We start from the raw sequence: 18,387 nt of genomic DNA on the forward strand, positions 1-18,387 counted from the left end.
AAGGTCCCTGATGTGAAGGATTCATTTATCATATTTGTTAAGGGGCTTTGTATAATCCCTATGCATTGTTTCAGTACGCACATTGGTACTTCATCTAAGTCTACTGACTTTTTATTATTTCTAGTTTTTGAAGAGTTTTATTGACTTCATTTTCTGTGGTTGGAAGTAACATCATTGTATTTAGTGCAATATTATTTACAGGTGCTATATTTGTATGGGGGAATTTTTGCTGTAACTTCTCTGCAATACTTGAAAAATGCTCGTTTACATAGTTTGTTAAGTGTTGTGGATCTTTTATTACCCTATCCCCCTCCCTTAGCAGTATGTTATTCTGCGTTTGTTTGCCTCTCCCTATTTCCTTTTTTATAACATCCCAGACTTCTTTGCTTTTATTCTCTGCATTATATATTGTTTTGTCATTAAATGACATTTTTGCAGAAATCAGCACCTTCCTAGATCTTTTTGTATCTTTTATACAAATTTAAGAATTCTGGATCATTGTGAATCTTTTTCATGGAACTGAGGTGTTTAAGTGTTTGGGAGGACTTCTTAATACCTGCTGTTATCCATCTGTTTTTGTGAGATGTTGATACAGAAACGCATACTTTTGGAAATGCCTTTTCAAAGTACAATTTATACAATGTGGAGAAATTAGAGAATTTCATATTGACATTGGTTTTCTTGCACACTTCATTCTAGATATGTTTTTCTAGTTCTTTTGAAAAATCTTTTATTTTGATTTCTGATAGATGTCATTTGTAGGCTTGTAGTTTATGGAATGATTTGATGCTTGATTTTACTGTTGTTATTTGATAGAGATGGTCTGATCGTATGAGATCTTTTACAGCTACATCACATTTTTCCCTGTCCGTATTTCTGGCAACATGGTCAATTACTTATGATGTCGTTTTAGTAACCCTTGTTGCACTATTGACCAGTAGGGACATGCCAAAACTTTGAAGGATGTTTATGAAGATGCTGCTGGATTCGTTTATGATATTAGTGTCAATGTTAATGTCCCCTCATAGAATTATTTGACCTTTGTAATTGAGACTTTATCTAGAACTCCTGTTAACTTATTGAAAAAAAGTGTCCACACTCCCACTGGGAGATCTATACACACAAAATGATTAATTTATTGGTGATATCAAGCCCTGTTAATTCAATAGCTGATATTTCAAAGTGTTTGTCTTCACTTACTGTACTGAGGTCATGTCTTGATTTGAAGTGTGTTCCTTTTCTGATATAAATGCATGATCTTCCCTCCCCCCCCCCCTCAAAGTAGTTCTGCAGTAAGAGTTTGCCTTTTCATACAATGAATGTTAGATTTCTGTGTCTCTACACCAGTGCTCAGTAATACAAACTACTGTGCAGTTCAAAGATTGGAGCTCAACTATTAATAGTTGTATTTTATTCTTTATTGATTGTATGTTTTGATGGAGGATTGTTAAGTCTGTGAAATTCCCCATGTTACTCTTTCCAATGGTTTGTTTTTCGTTGTGACATTTGGTATATGTGATATTTGAGCTGTTAAAATCTGTCTTGTGAGAGATTGTTTCAGTATTTTTAAAGTGCTGGAGATACTCTCTAGGCAGGGGAACATGTTGTCTGGATTTATCCTTAAAAAGACCAACTTTTCCCACCTATAACAACAGGTATTTGACCACGTGTGTCCCAAGATCCACTCCCTATACTTTCATGAATCTTTCCTTCCCAGTCCTGTTTAGGTGTAGGCCATGCCTAGTGAAACCCCATCTGTTGATAGTCCCAATGGGCACCAGGAAACGTGAGCAAAGTTGGCTATCCTCAGAGCCATCTCTAACTCCACATTGATTCGCCTCAGAGCTCCATCAAGGTGTGGCCCATCATGACGCCAGAACAGCTCAACAAAGTGTACATTGGTGCCATGAGTCAGGGAAGCTATCTTGTCCAGGTCACCACCTATGTCATACGCCCCATCCCTGACCAAACTGTTTCCCACCCCACCCACTATCACTACATGGTCCTCTTTGTAACGTTCTTACATAAAGACCCTAGATCCTCTATCACATGATTTAGCCCTGCATTTGGCTTGAAGACACTGGTGGCCTGGTACGCTACCACTAAACTTTCTTGTACCTGAGGGCCTGCACCTCGCCCATGGCTACTACCTAGCAGCAGCACTTTCTTCTTCCTAAGACTTTGTACATTCCTAGGCCTCTTGGTCTTGGTTGAAGTGTGCTGCACATTTCCTACTCTTCATTCTACCTTAGGCTCTTCTCCACTTAACTCTGGCAGTAGTAGATACCTGTTTTTGGTGTTGATGATAAAACTGTCAGAAAGCGTTCTCTTTCTTCCTATCCTCCTACCAGATGCCAGTTCCCAACCACCCTCATCCCCCCTACCTCCCTTGATTCTTGTGAGTTCCGTCCTTGCTTCCTCTAACTATGCGTGAAGGACACAGATTTTCCTTTCCTATTCCCCAATCAAAATGTTCCTACTGCGTACTCTGTAGTTCCAGGAGAGAGCCTCTTCTGTTCTCCCAACATTCTCCCCACTGCATCCCCCCCTCCCCCAGTGAAAATATTTCCTAGATGATTGTACAATGTCTTAGATTTATACTTGATGTGTTGCCATTCTCTATAGGAAAAGTGAAGCCAGAGGTACAGTGTCTGTGTGAACATTGGTTATCAGCTCAAAAAGGTGAGTACCATGACTGTATCGAATACCTAAATTTGGTAAGTGCATGGCTCAGAACAGCTGCTTCATTTGATGGTGTATCTGCATATACCAACAGAGAATTGAGTGTTAAAGAAATTCTGTCAGGATCTAGATTTAGAATGGGAGTTGTTAGATCTTCATATAACTGTTGTGTTAGCCTACCGTTCTCCAAATGGCAACTTTGAAAGTTTTCTCATCCAAATGGAATTGTGCCTGTGTTACTATTCATAAATGAACTTGAAATGAAAAATTGCATTGTGTGGAGATTTCAGTGTTCACTTTGGTGACGAGAGTACTAAAGAGAGAATTTATGAACCTAATAGCCAGGTACGAACGACTTGTTGCAAATCATGCCTGCAGTTGGTGACTGTAGTTGACACGATGGTCTCTGGTCACAAAGCACTTGTCATGGAAATTTATACAAAAAGAGCTATTTATCGACCAACTGTTCCTTGCCATTCTAATAATGTATTTACGAAAAGGGTCATAAATAAATATGAAAGGTTAACTGCTTTTGAAACAGCTCTATCTGCAGTTGAGTGACAGCTTGCATTACAGGAAATGGCAGTGACTGATACATTTGAAGAGTTCTTCCAGACTACTGAAACGATATTTCCCTACATCACTCCACAGACGACTAGAAAACGTTCTGTATACATGAAATAACACAGACAATATGTGGTGAAAGAAAAAGCAAGGTACACTAAAAAAAAGGAGAAAAATAAAATGCATTTTACTGCTATCGCATGATCACTCCGAAACAGCAACAGATCCCAGTGCAAAGGAAATGTTCTGCAGCAAATATTTACAGACAAAAAGATTTTATAGAAAGACTAGAAGAAGCTAAAAAGAAAAACAATGATAGGTTCGCTGAAGAATTTCACAACCCATGCAAGGCATTCTGGGACCTGATCAGTGAACACAGGAAAAAAATCCCTTCTCCATTAAACTTATGTAGTCCAGAAAACTGCAACAATTACTTTATTGCCATTGTGAAGAACACTACAAATGCAGTCCCTGACTTGATTATAGACCCCACAGCTGCTGTAGGAAGTGACAAAGTTGCATAATGATGAACTGGAGGCAGTTACAAAAAACGAAGCAATAATGATTGTAAAATCTTATCATCGTTTAGCAATCATCATATCTATGGGATGACCTCCATCATGCTCAAGAAAATTATCCACAGCATTACTTAACCATTAACTACAGTAATTAATAAGTGTCTCTCTGCTGACTTTCTTAAACTTTTCAAGGGCACTACAGTTTCTAAAAAGGGTGACCCAGTCATGGTAGCAAGCTTCAGATGCATCTCAATCATTTCAGTCTTTGCTAGAGTCATTGAGACTACACTGAAAGACCAAATATCAAACTAAATGAAACAATGGAAAATACAGGATAGACTGTGACAATATTGTGAAAAGGATAGTTGCTACTCACTGTACAGCAGAGATGCTGAGTCACAAGCACAACAAAAAGACTGTCGGAAAGTTAGCTTTCTTCCAACAAGGCCTCCATCGAACACGCACACACTCACACACACAGACACACAAACACAATGCCTTGTTGGTCGAAAGCTAACTTTCTGACAGTCTCTTTGTCATGCCTATCTGCTACTCAGCATCTCTGTTACGTGGCGAGTAGCAACTATCCTTTTAATAATATTGTCACACTTCAACTACTTTGAAATTTATGACCTTTTCTTAGATGCACAGCATGGTTTCCAGAAAGGCAAATTTACAACAGCAGCACTAGATCTGGTTACTGCAATAAAGCACAGTTTTGAAGAAAAACAATCTTTTCCAGTGGCATTTTGTGACCTTACAAAAGTGTTTGACTGCATTCCTTATAGGGCCCTTCTAGATAAGCTCAGTCAGTATGGAGTTGGCAACCCTCGAATATTGTCTCGAAAACACACGGCAGATAGTGCCAGTCCTTGGAGCGCTTTTGTGTGAACAAAAATTGGAATATAATCTGCCACAGGGATTGGTAATGAGCCCCTTCCTGCTACTAATTTGTAAATGACTTAGGCTCTCAAGTGCAATTCTTGCAATTTGCGGACGACACAACTCTTTACTCAAAAGGTATCGATGCCAGCAAGGCTTAAAATAAGATGCCTTATTTGATGTGACAAAAGAATGGTTTGTTATAAACAAAACGAACATTGACGAAGAAAAAGCGCAAGAATTGATAAGAAGCAACAGCGACAAAGGATACCTAAACTGTGTATGTTGTTGTTGTTGTTGTTGTTGTTGTGGTCTTCAGTCCTGAGACTGGTTTGATGCAGCTCTCCATGCTACTCTATCCTGTGCAAGCTTTTTCATCTCCCAGTACCTACTGCAACCTGCATCCTTCTGAATCTGCTTAGTGTATTCATCTCTTGGTCTCCCTCTACGATTTTTACCCTCCACGCTGCCCTCCAATACTAAATTGGTGATGCCTCAGAACATGTCCTACCAACCGATCCCTTCTTCTGGTCAAGTTGTGCCACAAACTTCTCTTCTCCACAATCCTATTCAATACTTCCTCATTAGTTATGTGATCTACCCATCTAATCTTCAGCATTCTTCTCTAGCACCACATTTCGAAAGCTTCTATTCTCTTCTTGTCCAAACTATTTATCGTCCATGTTTCACTTCCATACATGGCTACACTCCATACAAATACTTTCAGAAATGACTTCCTGACACTCAAATCAATACTGGATGTTAACAAATTTCTCTTCTTCAGATACGCTTTCCTTGCCATTGCCAGCCTACATTTTATATCCTCTCTACTTCGAACATCATCAGTTATTTTGCTCCCCAAATAGCAAAACTCCTTTACTACTTTAAGTGTCTCATTTCCTAATCTAATTCCCTCGGCATCACCCGACTTAATTCGACTACATTCCATTATCCTCGTTTTGCTTTTGTTGATGTTAATTTTATATCCTCCTTTCAAGACACTGTCCATTCCGTTCAGCTGCTCTTCCAAGTCCTTTGCTGTCTCTGACAGAATTACAATGTTATCAGTGAACCTCAAAGTTTTTATTTCTTCTCCATGGACTTTAATACCTACTCAAAATTTTTCTTTTGTTTCCTTTACTGCTTGCTCAATATACAGATTGAATATCATCGGGGAGACGCTACAACCCTGTCTCACTCCTTTCCCAACCACCGCTTCTCTTTCATGCCCCTTGTCGATTATAACTGCCATCTGGTTCTGTACAAATTGTAAATAGCCTTTCGCTCCCTGTATTTTACCCCTGCCACCTTTAGAATTTGAAAGAGAGTATTCCAGTCAACATTGTCAAAAGCTTTCTCTAAGTCTACAAATGCTAGAAACGTAGGTTTGCCTTTCCTTAATCTTTCTTCTAAAATAAGTCGTAAGGTCAGTATTGCCTCACGTGTTCAAGTGTTTCTACGGAATCCAAACCGATCTTCCCCCGAGGTTGGCTTCTACTAGTTTTTCCATTCGTCTGTAAAGAATTCGCGTTAGTATTTTGCAGCTATGACGTATTAAACTGATAGTTCGGTAATTTTCACATCTGTCAACACCTGCTTTCTTTGGGATTGGAATTATTATATTCTTCTTGAAGTCTGAGGGTATTTCGCCTGTTTCATACATCTTGTTCACCAGATGGTAGAGTTTTGTCAGGACTGGCTCTCCCAAGGCCGTCAGTAGTTCCAATGGAATGTTGTCTACTCCGGGGGCCTTGTTTCGACTCAGGTCTTTCAGTGCTCTGTCAAACTCTTCACGCAGTATCATATCTCCGATTTCATCTTCATCTACATCCTCTTCCATTTCCATAATATTGTCCTCAAGTACATCGCCCTTGTATAGACCCTCTATATACTCCTTCCACCTTTCTGCTTTCCCTTCTTTGCTTAGAACTGGGTTTCCATCTGAGCTCTTGATATTCATACAAGTCGTTCTCTTATCTCCAAAGGTCTCTTTAATTTTCCTGTAGGCAGTATCTATCTTACCCCTAGTGAGATAGGCCTCTACATCCTTACATTTGTCCTCTAGCCATCGCTGCTTAGCCATTTTGCACTTCCTGTCGATCTCGTTTTTGAGACGTTTGTATTCCTTTTTGCCTGCTTCATTTACTGAATTTTTATATTTTCTCCTTTCATCAATTAAATTCAATATTTCTTCTGTTACCCAAGGATCTCTACTAGCCCTCGTCTTTTTACCTACTTGAGCCTCTGCTGCCTTCGCTACTTCGTCCCTCAAAGCTACCCATTCTTCTTCTACTGTATTTCTTTCCCCCATTCCTGTCAATTGTTCCCTTATGCTCTGCCTGAAACTCTGTACAACCTCTGGTTCTTTCACTTTATCCAGGTCACATCTCCTTAAATTCCCACCTTTTTGCAGTTTCTTCAGTTTTAATCTACAGGTCATAACCAATAGATTGTGGTCAGAGTCCACATCTGCCCCTGGAAATGTCTTACAATTTAAAACCTGGTTCCTAAATCTCTGTCTTACCATTATACAATCTATCTGATACCTTTTAGTATCTCCAGGGTTCTTCCATGTATACAACCTTCTTTCATGATTCTTAAACCAAGTGTTAGTTATGATTATGTTGTGCTCTGTGCAAAATTCTACCAGACGGCTTCCTCTTTCATTTCTTAGCCCCAATCCATATTCACCTACTATGTTTCCTTCTCTCCCTTTTCCTACACTCGAATTCCAGTCACCCATGACTATTAAATTTTCGTCTCCCTTCACAATTTGAATAATTTATTTTATTTCATCATACATTTCTTCAATTTCTTTGTCATCTGCAGAGCTAGTTGGCATATAAACTTGTACTACTGTAGTAGGTGTGGGCTTCGTGTCTTATCTTGGCCACAATAATGCGTTCACTATGCTGTTTGTAGTAGCTTACCCGCATTCCTATTTTCCTATTCATTATTAAACCTATCGTGCATTACCCCTATTTGATTTTGTGTTTATAACCCTGTAGTCACCTGACCAGAAGTCTTGTTCCTCCTGCCACCGAACTTCACTAATTCCCACTATATCTAACTTTAACCTATCCATTTCCCTTTTTAAATTTTCTAACCTACCTGCCCGATTAAGGGATCTGACATTCCACGCTCCGATCCGTAGAACGGCAGTTTTCTTTCTCCTGATAACGACATCCTCTTGAGTATTCCCCGCCCGGAGTGTATGGGTTGTAAAATTACTGGCGTTCGTGGTGCACAGCACACTTGATTGGCAAGATCACGCTGCACATGTTTATGAAAAAGTGTTATGAGACATATACCTCCTGAGAAAATTGAAACATGTGATAGCCGATCAGTATCTCCTAATAGTAATTACTCACTGTTTCACAGCAGTATCGACTATTAGGCTGTTACTATCACGTCATCTTACAGGCTGCAAGAAAGTATTATTACTAAAAAGCAAAAAGAAAAAAAGCAATCGGAATCATAGTACTGAGCAGCCCAGAGGAGCACTGCAATCCATTGTTCACAAAATTGCGAATAATGACTCTTTATAGTTATTATGTATTTTTCTGTCTCATTCACATTAATAAAAATGTAGATTCCCTCAGCAAGAGAGATGACATACATGACCTCAAAACTCGCAACAAAGAGAGCGTTAATACACCAACTTGTCGGCCCAAAACAAGAGATAGTCTTCGGATCACTGCCCTGAAAATGTTCAGATCATTACCTATGGAAGTGCGGATCCTATCCCCGGAGAGATTCAAGAACAAAATTTCAAGAGGCTTGAAACTATGTCCATTGTACTCCATCAAAGAATTTTTTAGTGTGAAGAAAGTAAATGGATCTACGGAACTTTCTCCAAAACTAGTGAATCTTTCAGAGAAATCTAATGTCAACAGCAGCTTAAAAGTATATGTAGTAAAAAGCTTAATGTATTAAAATATTTTGTATTGTTACACATTGTTTGTAGATAACAATTTTGTAATTTTTGTCTTAGTCTCTCCAGCCATGGCTGGCGAACGACACAGACTTGTTAATAAAGTTCTGCTCACAATAAGGACACTTTGCCTCATAAAAATATTACACAATGCTCAGTCTTCCTTAAAGAAAGAAAGATGTTCGCAGTAAGTAAGTCGCCGTGTTTAATGAAAAGTCCGGACATCGACATCAATAAATAAGTCACATTGGTAAATGTCAAATATTTACGTAAATATTATCTTTGATTGTGTGGCAGTGGTTGGGGGCGGTGGTGAGGACAGTGCGTACGGGATGAATGTGGCCAATATTCCAGTAGTAATGAATTAGTCAACTAAGACATACTGTTTTTGTGTTGTGTAGTACTGTTACATAATAACATGTGTTGTTTATTCGCTGGCGCAGCTGGGTCGGGTCCATATTAAGTTATTAATGCGATGTTAAAGTGATGGATCCGTTCTATTTTTACGAGGATAGTAGGCTCAGAAGAGACTGTGTAAGATAGAGTAAATGTCAAAGACATTTCGTCATGCAATTCGTCAGAAGTGTACGTCCTTTTTTTTTCATAACAAGATAAATATAAGTAGTACAATTTGTCCTCAGGAATTTAAACTCAAGATGATATAAGGTCTGAAACATGGGCTCTGTGCCCTACGTATTATCCAGTTTAGAAGATGTGTCATCGCTGTACGCTCCTCTCAGATCCACACAGAGAATCAAGGTAAGTTACTAACATGCGCCTTTCTCACTTAGTGTAAAAGATGCCTTCATTGTGATATTGTGCCCGCTGACAAATTCTTATAAGCAACAGAAGTTTGTTCAGATACTTACTGTAGTTCAGTTTTGTCATATCACCACGTGTTCCAATCAACTATGAACCAGAATTTAAGTTTTGTTTATGTCATATAACAGTTTCATGACGTGCCACTTTATTTATTTCAAATTCCATGAATCACAAGGATGTGCATCTTTATAAATATGCAACATACATTAGTGTAATGACAAGAATGTAGCAATATGGTGATATAAGCTTAAAGGATGAACTAAAATTAAATAGATACAGTTGAAATAAACATGACTTAAACTACTGAAAGTAACTTTTGATGCAGAGAAAAGAAAATTAGTACATTGATCATCTTAGGCAGCAAAGACGAATTACAGCTAACATAATATACCCAGAGACTAGAATGTTGTTGTTGTGGTCTTCAGTCCTGAGATTGGTTTGATGCAGCTCTCCATGCTACTCTATCCTGTGCAAGCTTCTTCGTCTCCCAGTACTTACTGCAACCTACATCCTTCGGAATTTGCTTAGTGTATTCATATCTTGGTCTCCCTCTAAGATTTTTACCCTCCCCGCTGCCCTCCAATGCTAAATTTGTGATCCCTTGATGCCTCAGAACATGTCCTACCAACCGGTCCCTTCTTCTTGTCAAGTTGTGCCACAAACTCCTCTTCTCCCCAGTTCTACTCAATACCTCCTCATTAGTTATGTGATCTACCCATCTAATTTTCAGCATTCTTCTGTAGCACCACATTTCGAAAGCTTCTATTCTCTTCTTGTCCAAGCTATTTATCGTCCATGTTTCACTTCCATACATGGCTACACTCCATACAAATACTTTCAGAAATGACTTCCTGACACTTAAATCTATACTTGATGTTAACAAATTTCTCTTCTTCAGAAACGCTTTCCTTGCCATTGCCAGTCTACATTTTATATCCTCTCTACTTCAACCTTCATCAATTATTGTGATCGCCTAATAGCAAAACTCCTTTACTACTTTAAGTGTCTCATTTCCTAATCTAATTCCCTCGGCATCACCCGACTTGATTAGACTACATTCCATTATCCTCGTTTTGCTTTTGTTGATGTTAATTTTATATCCTCCTTTCAAGACACTGTCCATTCCGTTCAGCTGCTCTTCCAAGTCCTTTGCTGTCTCTGACAGAATTACAATGTTATCAGCGAACCTCAAAGTTATTATTTCTTCTCCATGAACTTTAATACCTACTCCAAATTTTTCTTTTGTTTCCTTTACTGCTTGCTCAATATACAGATTGAATAACATCGGGGAGAGGCTACAACCCTGTCTCACTCCTTTCCCAACCACTGCTTCCCTTTCATGCCCCTTGACGATTATAGCTGCCATCTGGTTTCTGTACAAATTGTAAATAGCCTTTCGCTCCCTGTATTTTACCCCTGCCACCTTTAGAATTTGAAAGAGAGTATTCCAGTTAACATTGTCAAAAGCTTTCTATAAATGCTAGAAACATAGGTTTGCCTTTCCTTAATCTTTCTTCTAAGATAAGTTGTAGGGTCAGTATTGCCTCACGTGTTCCAATATTTCTACGAAATCCAAACTGATCTTCCCCGAGGTCGGCTTCTACCAGTTTTTCCATTCGTCTGTAAAGAATTCGCGTTAGTATTTTGCAGCTGTGACTTATTAAACTGATAGTTCGGTAATTTTCACATCTGTCAACAGCTGCTTTCTTTGGGATTGGAATTATTATATTCTTCTTGAAGTCTGAGGGTATTTCACCTGTCTCATACATCTTACTCACCAGATGATAGAGTTTTATCAGGACTGGCTCTCCCAAGGCTGTCAGTAGTTCTGATGGAATGTTGTCTACTCCCGGGACTTTATTTCAACTCGGGTCTTTCAGTGCTCTGTCAAACTCTTCACGCAGAGCCCTCTATCCCATTTCATCTTCATCTACATCCTGTTCCATTTCCATAATATTGTCCTCAAGTGAATCACCCTTGTATAGACCCTCTATATACTCCTTCCACCTTTCTGCTTTCCCTTCATTGCCTGAACTGGGGTTCCATCTGAGCTCTTGATATTCATACAAGTGGTTCTCTTTTCTCCAAAGGTCTCTTTAATTTTCCTGTATGCAGTATCTATCATACCTCTAGTGAGATATGCCTATACATCCTTACATTTGTCCTCTAGCCATCCCTGCTTAGCCATTTGGCACTTCCTGTCGATCTCATTTTTGAGACGTTTGTATTCCTTTTTGCTTGCTTCATCTACTGCATTTTTATATTTTCTCCTTTCATCAGTTAAGTTCAATATTTCTTCTGTTACCCAAGGATTTTTACTAGCCCTTGTCTTTTTACCTACTTGATCCTCTCATGCCTTCACTACTTCATCCCTCAGAGCTACCCATTCTTCTTCTGCTGTATTTCTTCCTCCATTTGTGTCAGTTGTTCCCTTATGCTCTCCTTGAAACTCTGTACAACCTATAATGACTCCTTTTCTTACTAGGCTAATTACTGTTTAGCTCTACAGGGCCGTTATACTGAAATGTTTCCCCACACCACCTAGTATTGTCTTTCTATTTGTGTGAGTAACTGTATGTTCACTGTTGTGGGTAAATACATACAGTGTGCACAGGGCGGTGTGTGAAACTGATGGCGATTACACGCTTCCGCTGTTGTAGAAATCTGCTCCAGATGCTGCAGATACCGTGTTGAGCTGAAAGTGGTAACCAAAATACGGAGAAATATTCTTCGGGGGTCTGTTGCATAGCAATCAGATTGCTTTCAGTTCTGAGAAATGTCCAGTTACTATTGTGGATTTGAATGATCCATGAAGTGACTTCCTTTCCGAAGAAAACATCGAACTATTTCACTAGAACTGAACGCTCCCGTCGGAACTGTTCTCAACTGGTGTTTATTAGTAAATCACAATAGCAGTACATCGCTGGGTGTATAATAAGACGTACCTTCTTGAAATGAACAATATTTTATTGTTCTATTAATTTATTTCCTTCCATATGCACTTATATTTTACAATGTGAATCAAAAACTCGCAATGGCGTCGATTTTTTACATCACAAGAATGGCTCTCCTCTACTAAAATTACTCTTAACCAGAACAAACAAAAACTATATCCTAAGAATAATTATGTGAGCGCTGTCAATAAACAATAAACAATATCTTTGTCTCTCTCTCGCACTGTCACAGCAAGTTACGCTGCATGATACATCATAAACCTCTGGTTTAGTCAGTTTATCCAGGTCCCATCTCCTTAAATTCCCACCTTTTTGCAGTTTCTTCAGTTTTAATCTACAGTTCATAACCACTAGATTGTGGTCAGAGTCCACATCTGCCCCTAGAAATGTCTTACAATTTAAAATCTGGTTCCTAAATCTCTGTCTTATCATTATATAATCTATCTGATACCTTCTAGTATCTCCAGGATTTTTCCATGTGTACAACCAACTTTTATGATTCTTGAACCAAGTGTTAGCTATGATTAAGTTATGCTCTGTGCAAAATTCTACCAGACGGCTTCCTCTTTCATTTCTTACCCCCCATCTGTATTCACCTACTATGTTTCCTTCTCTCCCTTTTCCTACTCTTGAATTTCAGTCACCCATGACTAAATAAATTTTCGTCTCCCTTCACTACCTGAATAATTTCTTTTATCTCATCATACATTTCATCAATTTCTTCATCATCTGCAGAGCTAGTTGGCATATAAACTTGTACTACTGTAGTTGGCGTGGGCTTCATGTCTTATCTTGGCCACAATAATGCGTTCACTATGCTGTTTGTAGTAGCTTACCCGCACTCCTATTTTTTTTTTTTTTTATCCATTATTAAACCTACTCCTGCATTACCCCTATTTGATTTTGTATTTATAGCCCTGTATTCACTTGACCAAAAGTCTTGTTCCTCCTGCCACCGAACTTCACTATTCCCACTATATCTAACTTTAACCTATCCATTTCCCTTTTTAAATTTTCTAACCTACCTGCCCGATTAAGGGATCTGACATTCCACGCACCAATCCATAGAATGCCAGTTTTCTTTCTCCCGATAACGACGTCCTCTTGAGTAGTCCCCGCCCGGAGATCCGAATGGGGGACTATTTTATTTCTGGAATATTTTAGCCAAGAGGACGTCATCATCGTGTAACCATACAGTAAAGCTGCATGCTCTTGGGAAAAATTGTGGCTGTAGTTTCCCCTTGCTTTCAGCCGTTCGCAGTACCAGCATAGCAAGTCCGTTTTGGTTAGTGTTACAAGGCCAGATCAGTCAATCATCCAGACTGTTGTCCCTGCAACTACTGAAAAGGCTATTGCCCCTCTTCAGAGACCACGCGTTTGTCTGGCCTCTCAACAGATACCCCTCCATTGTGGTTGCACCTACGATACGGCCATCTGTATCGCTGAGGCTACGAGCCTCCCCATCAACGGCAAGGTCCATGGTTCATTTGGGGGGTGGGGGGGGGGGGTGAGAAGGAGACTAGAATATAAATAGGAAATACAATAAAAAATTGCAAAAGACTGTCACTGATTGGGCCTACTCTGCAGGTACTCACCCAGAGAGTAGAAGGACTTATGCATAAAGTAGTTTGTTAATTTAAATTTAAATGTAGGTGGGGAATTAATGTGGTCTTGGATGTCACATGGAACTTCTGTTGGAGTTTTGTAGCAGTATAATTAACACCTTTTTGTATAATTCTTAGCTGTTTTAGATCTCTGTGTAAATCATTTTTAGACCCTGTATTGCGATCATGGTAGGCATTATTGGATGTAAAAAGTGAATCGTTATGCAAGACAAAATTCATCAAAGAAAATAAGTACTGACCTGTGGTGTATCATATTTGGAGCTTACGGAACAGGTTTCTACCAGAATATCTTGGATGAACACCACTCATGATTCTAACTGCTCTCTTTTGTGCAGTAAAGATCGTTTTAGCTACGGCAAAAAATTATGCCATATGACATGATGGAGTGAAAATAGTCAAAGTAAGCTGCTTGGATAGCATTCATATCAACAACTGGGATAATTACATGCAGGGCATAAGTTGCTAGACTTAATCTTTTATGAAGATCTAGAATATGTCCAGACCAGTTTAACTTGTCCTAAATTATAATGCCCAGAAACTTAGAGGTGCCACATTTTAATATATTTTGACCATCACAGTATAAGTTGATTGCTTCATTTTCTTGTTCTTTTTTTTTATATTTAGTGTTAATCCATTAGACTTAAACCGGTGTACGAAATCGACAAGTTCAGCATTGTATTTATTTACTAATCCACTGATTGATTGACTTTCAAGCATAAGTAAATTTGCTCTCAGTGTTTGTACAGAGTGGGAGGTCATTGACAAAGATAAGAAACAGTAAAGGCCCCAAAATGGATCCTTGTGGCACTCCACATTTTAATGTGCCCCAGTCAGATAAGACAGGACAGCCATCAAAACCATTTAGTATCACCTTCTGCTTACTATTGTGTAGATATAATTCAATGCATCTATCAGTATTACAATTCAAACCATAAAGATTAGCCTTATTTAAGAGAATGTTGTAGTCAACACAGGCAAAAGCCATTGACAAATCACAGAAAATTCCAATAGACGACATTTTGTTATTTAGTGACTCAAGAATTTCATTTGTGAGAGAGAAAATAGCTTGACCTGTTGCTCTGTTCTTTTTGGAAGCCAAATTGGTTTTTGTTGAGGATGTTGTGAGTGGTGAGGTGCTCTACAGTTCTCTTGTACATTACTTTCTCTAATATTTTTGGGATGCAACTTAACACAGATATTGGACAATAGTTAGTTGAATTAGTTTTGTCACCCTTCTTAAAAAGTGGTTTCACAATAACAGTCCTCAATCTCTCTGGGAGAATACATTGCTGCATAGATTCATTAAAAATGTGGCACAGGACTTGACATGTATATAATCCCTACAGTGCTTTACAACTTCTGATGAAATGTTGTCGATACCTGTGGAATTTTGGTTTTTTAAGGATTTGATTATATTTTTGACTCCACTAGTGGTGACTGGAGCTATACAAATTGGGTCACATCTGTTGTGGTCAGCTCTTTGTATTAAATCCATGCCGATATTTAATGAACGCTGACAACCAACATGATCTGCTGCAGTTAAGAAATGATTGTTAAATAGGTTAGAAATTGCTACAGGATTATGTACCACCATGTTGTTATGGCTTATCTCTGTGGTCTTATTATTAATTTTTTTTTGTCATGTTCTCTTTTTATGACATTCCAAATTGTTTTGATTTTGTTTTTAGAGTTATCAGTTTCAGATGTTATATATAAGTTTTTGGATTTGTTTATCACCCACTTTAAAACTTTACAGTACAGTTTATAATAAGATCTTTTAAGAGGATCATTTGAGAATCTTAATGAGGCATGTAATTCTCTCTTAGTCTTGCAAGAAATATTAATTCCTTCTGGTTTACTAGAAGCAGCCTCACTGTTATTCCTAATTCTTTTTGGAAATGACATTTCAAACAGGGAGATAAATTCATTTAAGACAATGTTAAATTTACATCAAGTATCCCACAAACTGGGTCCTAATCTATTTGCGATTGATGGTAATTAAGTCGAAAAGAGTTTGTGTTGATGCATCTAAAGGACTAGCAGGTGTGGGAGATTTTGTTGCATAAACTGGTGTTATTAACCTTAAGTTTTGGCCATCATGATCAGAAAGGCCGTTTATGACTTGGCTTATATTTGCATTGTTCATTCTATTCCTGTCAATGAAAATATTGTCTATCAGACTTTTGCAATTTTCTGTAACTCTAGTGGGGAACTTAACCATAGCTGCCAAGTTGTCAGAATTCATTAAATGTACAAGGTCAGTCCTATTGTTACTATCAGTTAAGAAGTTGACTTTTAAGTTTCCAGCAACTATTAACACTTTAACTTCTCTGGACGTGTTAACGCGCACGCCTTTTTACCAGTCCCTGTGTTCTCTGAACATGTTTATGTGTGCCACCAGTCCTTCTACCTGGTACTCTGAAAGTGTCTATGCGTGCACATGTTGAGAGTACCAGGTAGGACTGGTGGCACACTTAAACACATTCAGAGCACACAAGGACAGGTACAAAGGTGCGCGCATTCACCCATCCAGAGCACACAGGGACGGGTACAAAGGGGCACGCGTAATACGTCCAGAGCAGTTACAGGGTTAAATTTCTGGATATGAGAAAAAATTTTCCCAAAAGTGTTTCCAACTTATTCAGAAAAATATAAACTTCGCTGCTGGAGCTCTGTAAATTGTAAGCATTGTAACTGACAGATTCTTTCTAATTATTTAAATCCCATAGACTTCAAAATGTTGATCTGCAGAATATTTTTAAATCTAAAGATTTATAAATAATTTTGCTATAAATATAAATTACAGCACCACCTTTCTCTCTGCTTGTTCTACAATAATTATACCCCTTTGTTTGTCATATGATGCTCATTAAGGCATAACTGGTGTGTTTACTTCCAACTGTCACTTGTACTGAATTCTACACATAGTAGTTTCCTCCCTCATACCTATCTTTATTCACTATTTGGAAGCGTGTTTTGGATCTTGCCCAATTTTTTATTTTCATTATAATCAATAAACTCGAGGAAAAAGTCAGTGACACTAGTTGGATAAACTGTTTAATGTTGTTAGAATATACCCAAAGACTCTAATCTAACACAGCTAGTTAAACCATTAAATAAATAAAATGATGAATGCGAGTTTTACACATCTGTTGATAGACACTGTTATTGCTATGTAAAATATTTCAGGCACCTACTAAGGAGGGAAATTTATATTGAAATGGGCGGATGTATGAATATGTGTAAAAAGTTAAACTGTTTTCTAAAAATATTTACGTATTTGAATGCCACTTTCTGAATCAGAAAATAGAAAAAAACTTACATAATTAGGCCACTTATACCAGAACTGTCAGCAACAATGTGAAAGCTGTATAGATGGTTGTAAAGCAGCAATCTAATCCAAAGAGAGTTATGGCAACTTCCTAAATTGTAAGCGAACAGTCAGTGGACTCAAATCATGCAGTAATAAGTGATATTACCAGAAAGCTCAAGTAACAACCCTGTTTCTGTCTTAGTCTTGCTAATCTGGAAGAATGTCAGTGGTAATGAGAAATTTAAGTTCCAGATATTCTATAGCTGGCTTCCCAGATTACATTATTATGAGCAATTCATCGCAAACTGGGACTTTCCCTAGACGTTTAAATAAAGTAAAGTTATATGCCCGCTAAATCCGCTGGGCAGAACAGGTGATTAGGATTGTGGAAAGGGCCAAATGAGGTTGGAGTCAGTTTCACCTTAAAATTGTAATTTAATAACATATTTACAACCAAAACGGCACATAGCCAAACCTTGACAACTAAGAATTTCAAACTGCAATTCTTTTCATGGCTGAAGGCCTCCAAACAAGAAATCTTAAAAATCAACAAGATAAAAATGTAGTTAAAAAAGCAAATAAAAGCCCGCAATAAAATTTTCAAGATTTTAAAATAAATTACCATAACGTTTCAAAGGCAGAAGGAAGCACTGTAAGCTTGAAAGGTAATTCTAAGAATAAGGTTCCAAGGTTGAAGGCCCAAATTAATTTTCCAAAATTTTTAAAAAATATAACCATAAGCCTTAAGTTTTAAGTAGCTGAAGCCGGACTAAAAGAAAAGACAACACAACGGCAATAACCTTTTGGCAAATATCCGCTTGCCCAAATTCAAATTTACTTACATAAAACACAGTGAAACCAAGAATTTTTTTATCATTGGCTATGATAGAGTACAAACAGACAATTAAACATTAGTGAGAAAGACAGTAAAGACAACAGCACTCAGAAGCCTCCAGGGGGTTGGTCTACCCTTGTTCACTTAGGTGAGACAGGTGGTGAGCCCAACTACACTTGATCCTTCGGAACCCAACCAAGGGACAGCCACGGACCGACCGACAAACGACTTGCTTGCCACCAATCGGTACATGAGAAT

The 18,387-nt window shown here is 38.2% G+C and overlaps 1 protein-coding gene across 3 annotated transcripts in view; it reads left to right on the forward strand.

Annotated features, from left to right (window-relative positions):
- Positions 1 to 8,888: 8,888 nt before the first annotated feature.
- The window catches only part of LOC124623203 (Hermansky-Pudlak syndrome 5 protein homolog), a 93,210-nt gene continuing 83,711 nt past the window's right edge, over positions 8,889 to 18,387 (forward strand). Inside the window, exons 1-2 of one of the 3 annotated variants that reach the window (XM_047149020.1) lie at positions 8,889 to 9,124; positions 9,206 to 9,339. In XM_047149020.1, the coding sequence (XP_047004976.1) occupies positions 9,256 to 9,339 (84 nt within the window). In that variant the 5' untranslated portion in view covers positions 8,889 to 9,124; positions 9,206 to 9,255. The remainder of the gene's footprint in view (positions 9,125 to 9,205; positions 9,340 to 18,387) is intronic. The other 2 variants (XM_047149019.1, XM_047149021.1) reach the window with 2 other exon arrangements.

The sequence above is a fragment of the Schistocerca americana genome, chromosome 7 (assembly GCF_021461395.2).
Source record: "Schistocerca americana isolate TAMUIC-IGC-003095 chromosome 7, iqSchAmer2.1, whole genome shotgun sequence".
Taxonomy (NCBI): domain Eukaryota; kingdom Metazoa; phylum Arthropoda; class Insecta; order Orthoptera; family Acrididae; genus Schistocerca; species Schistocerca americana.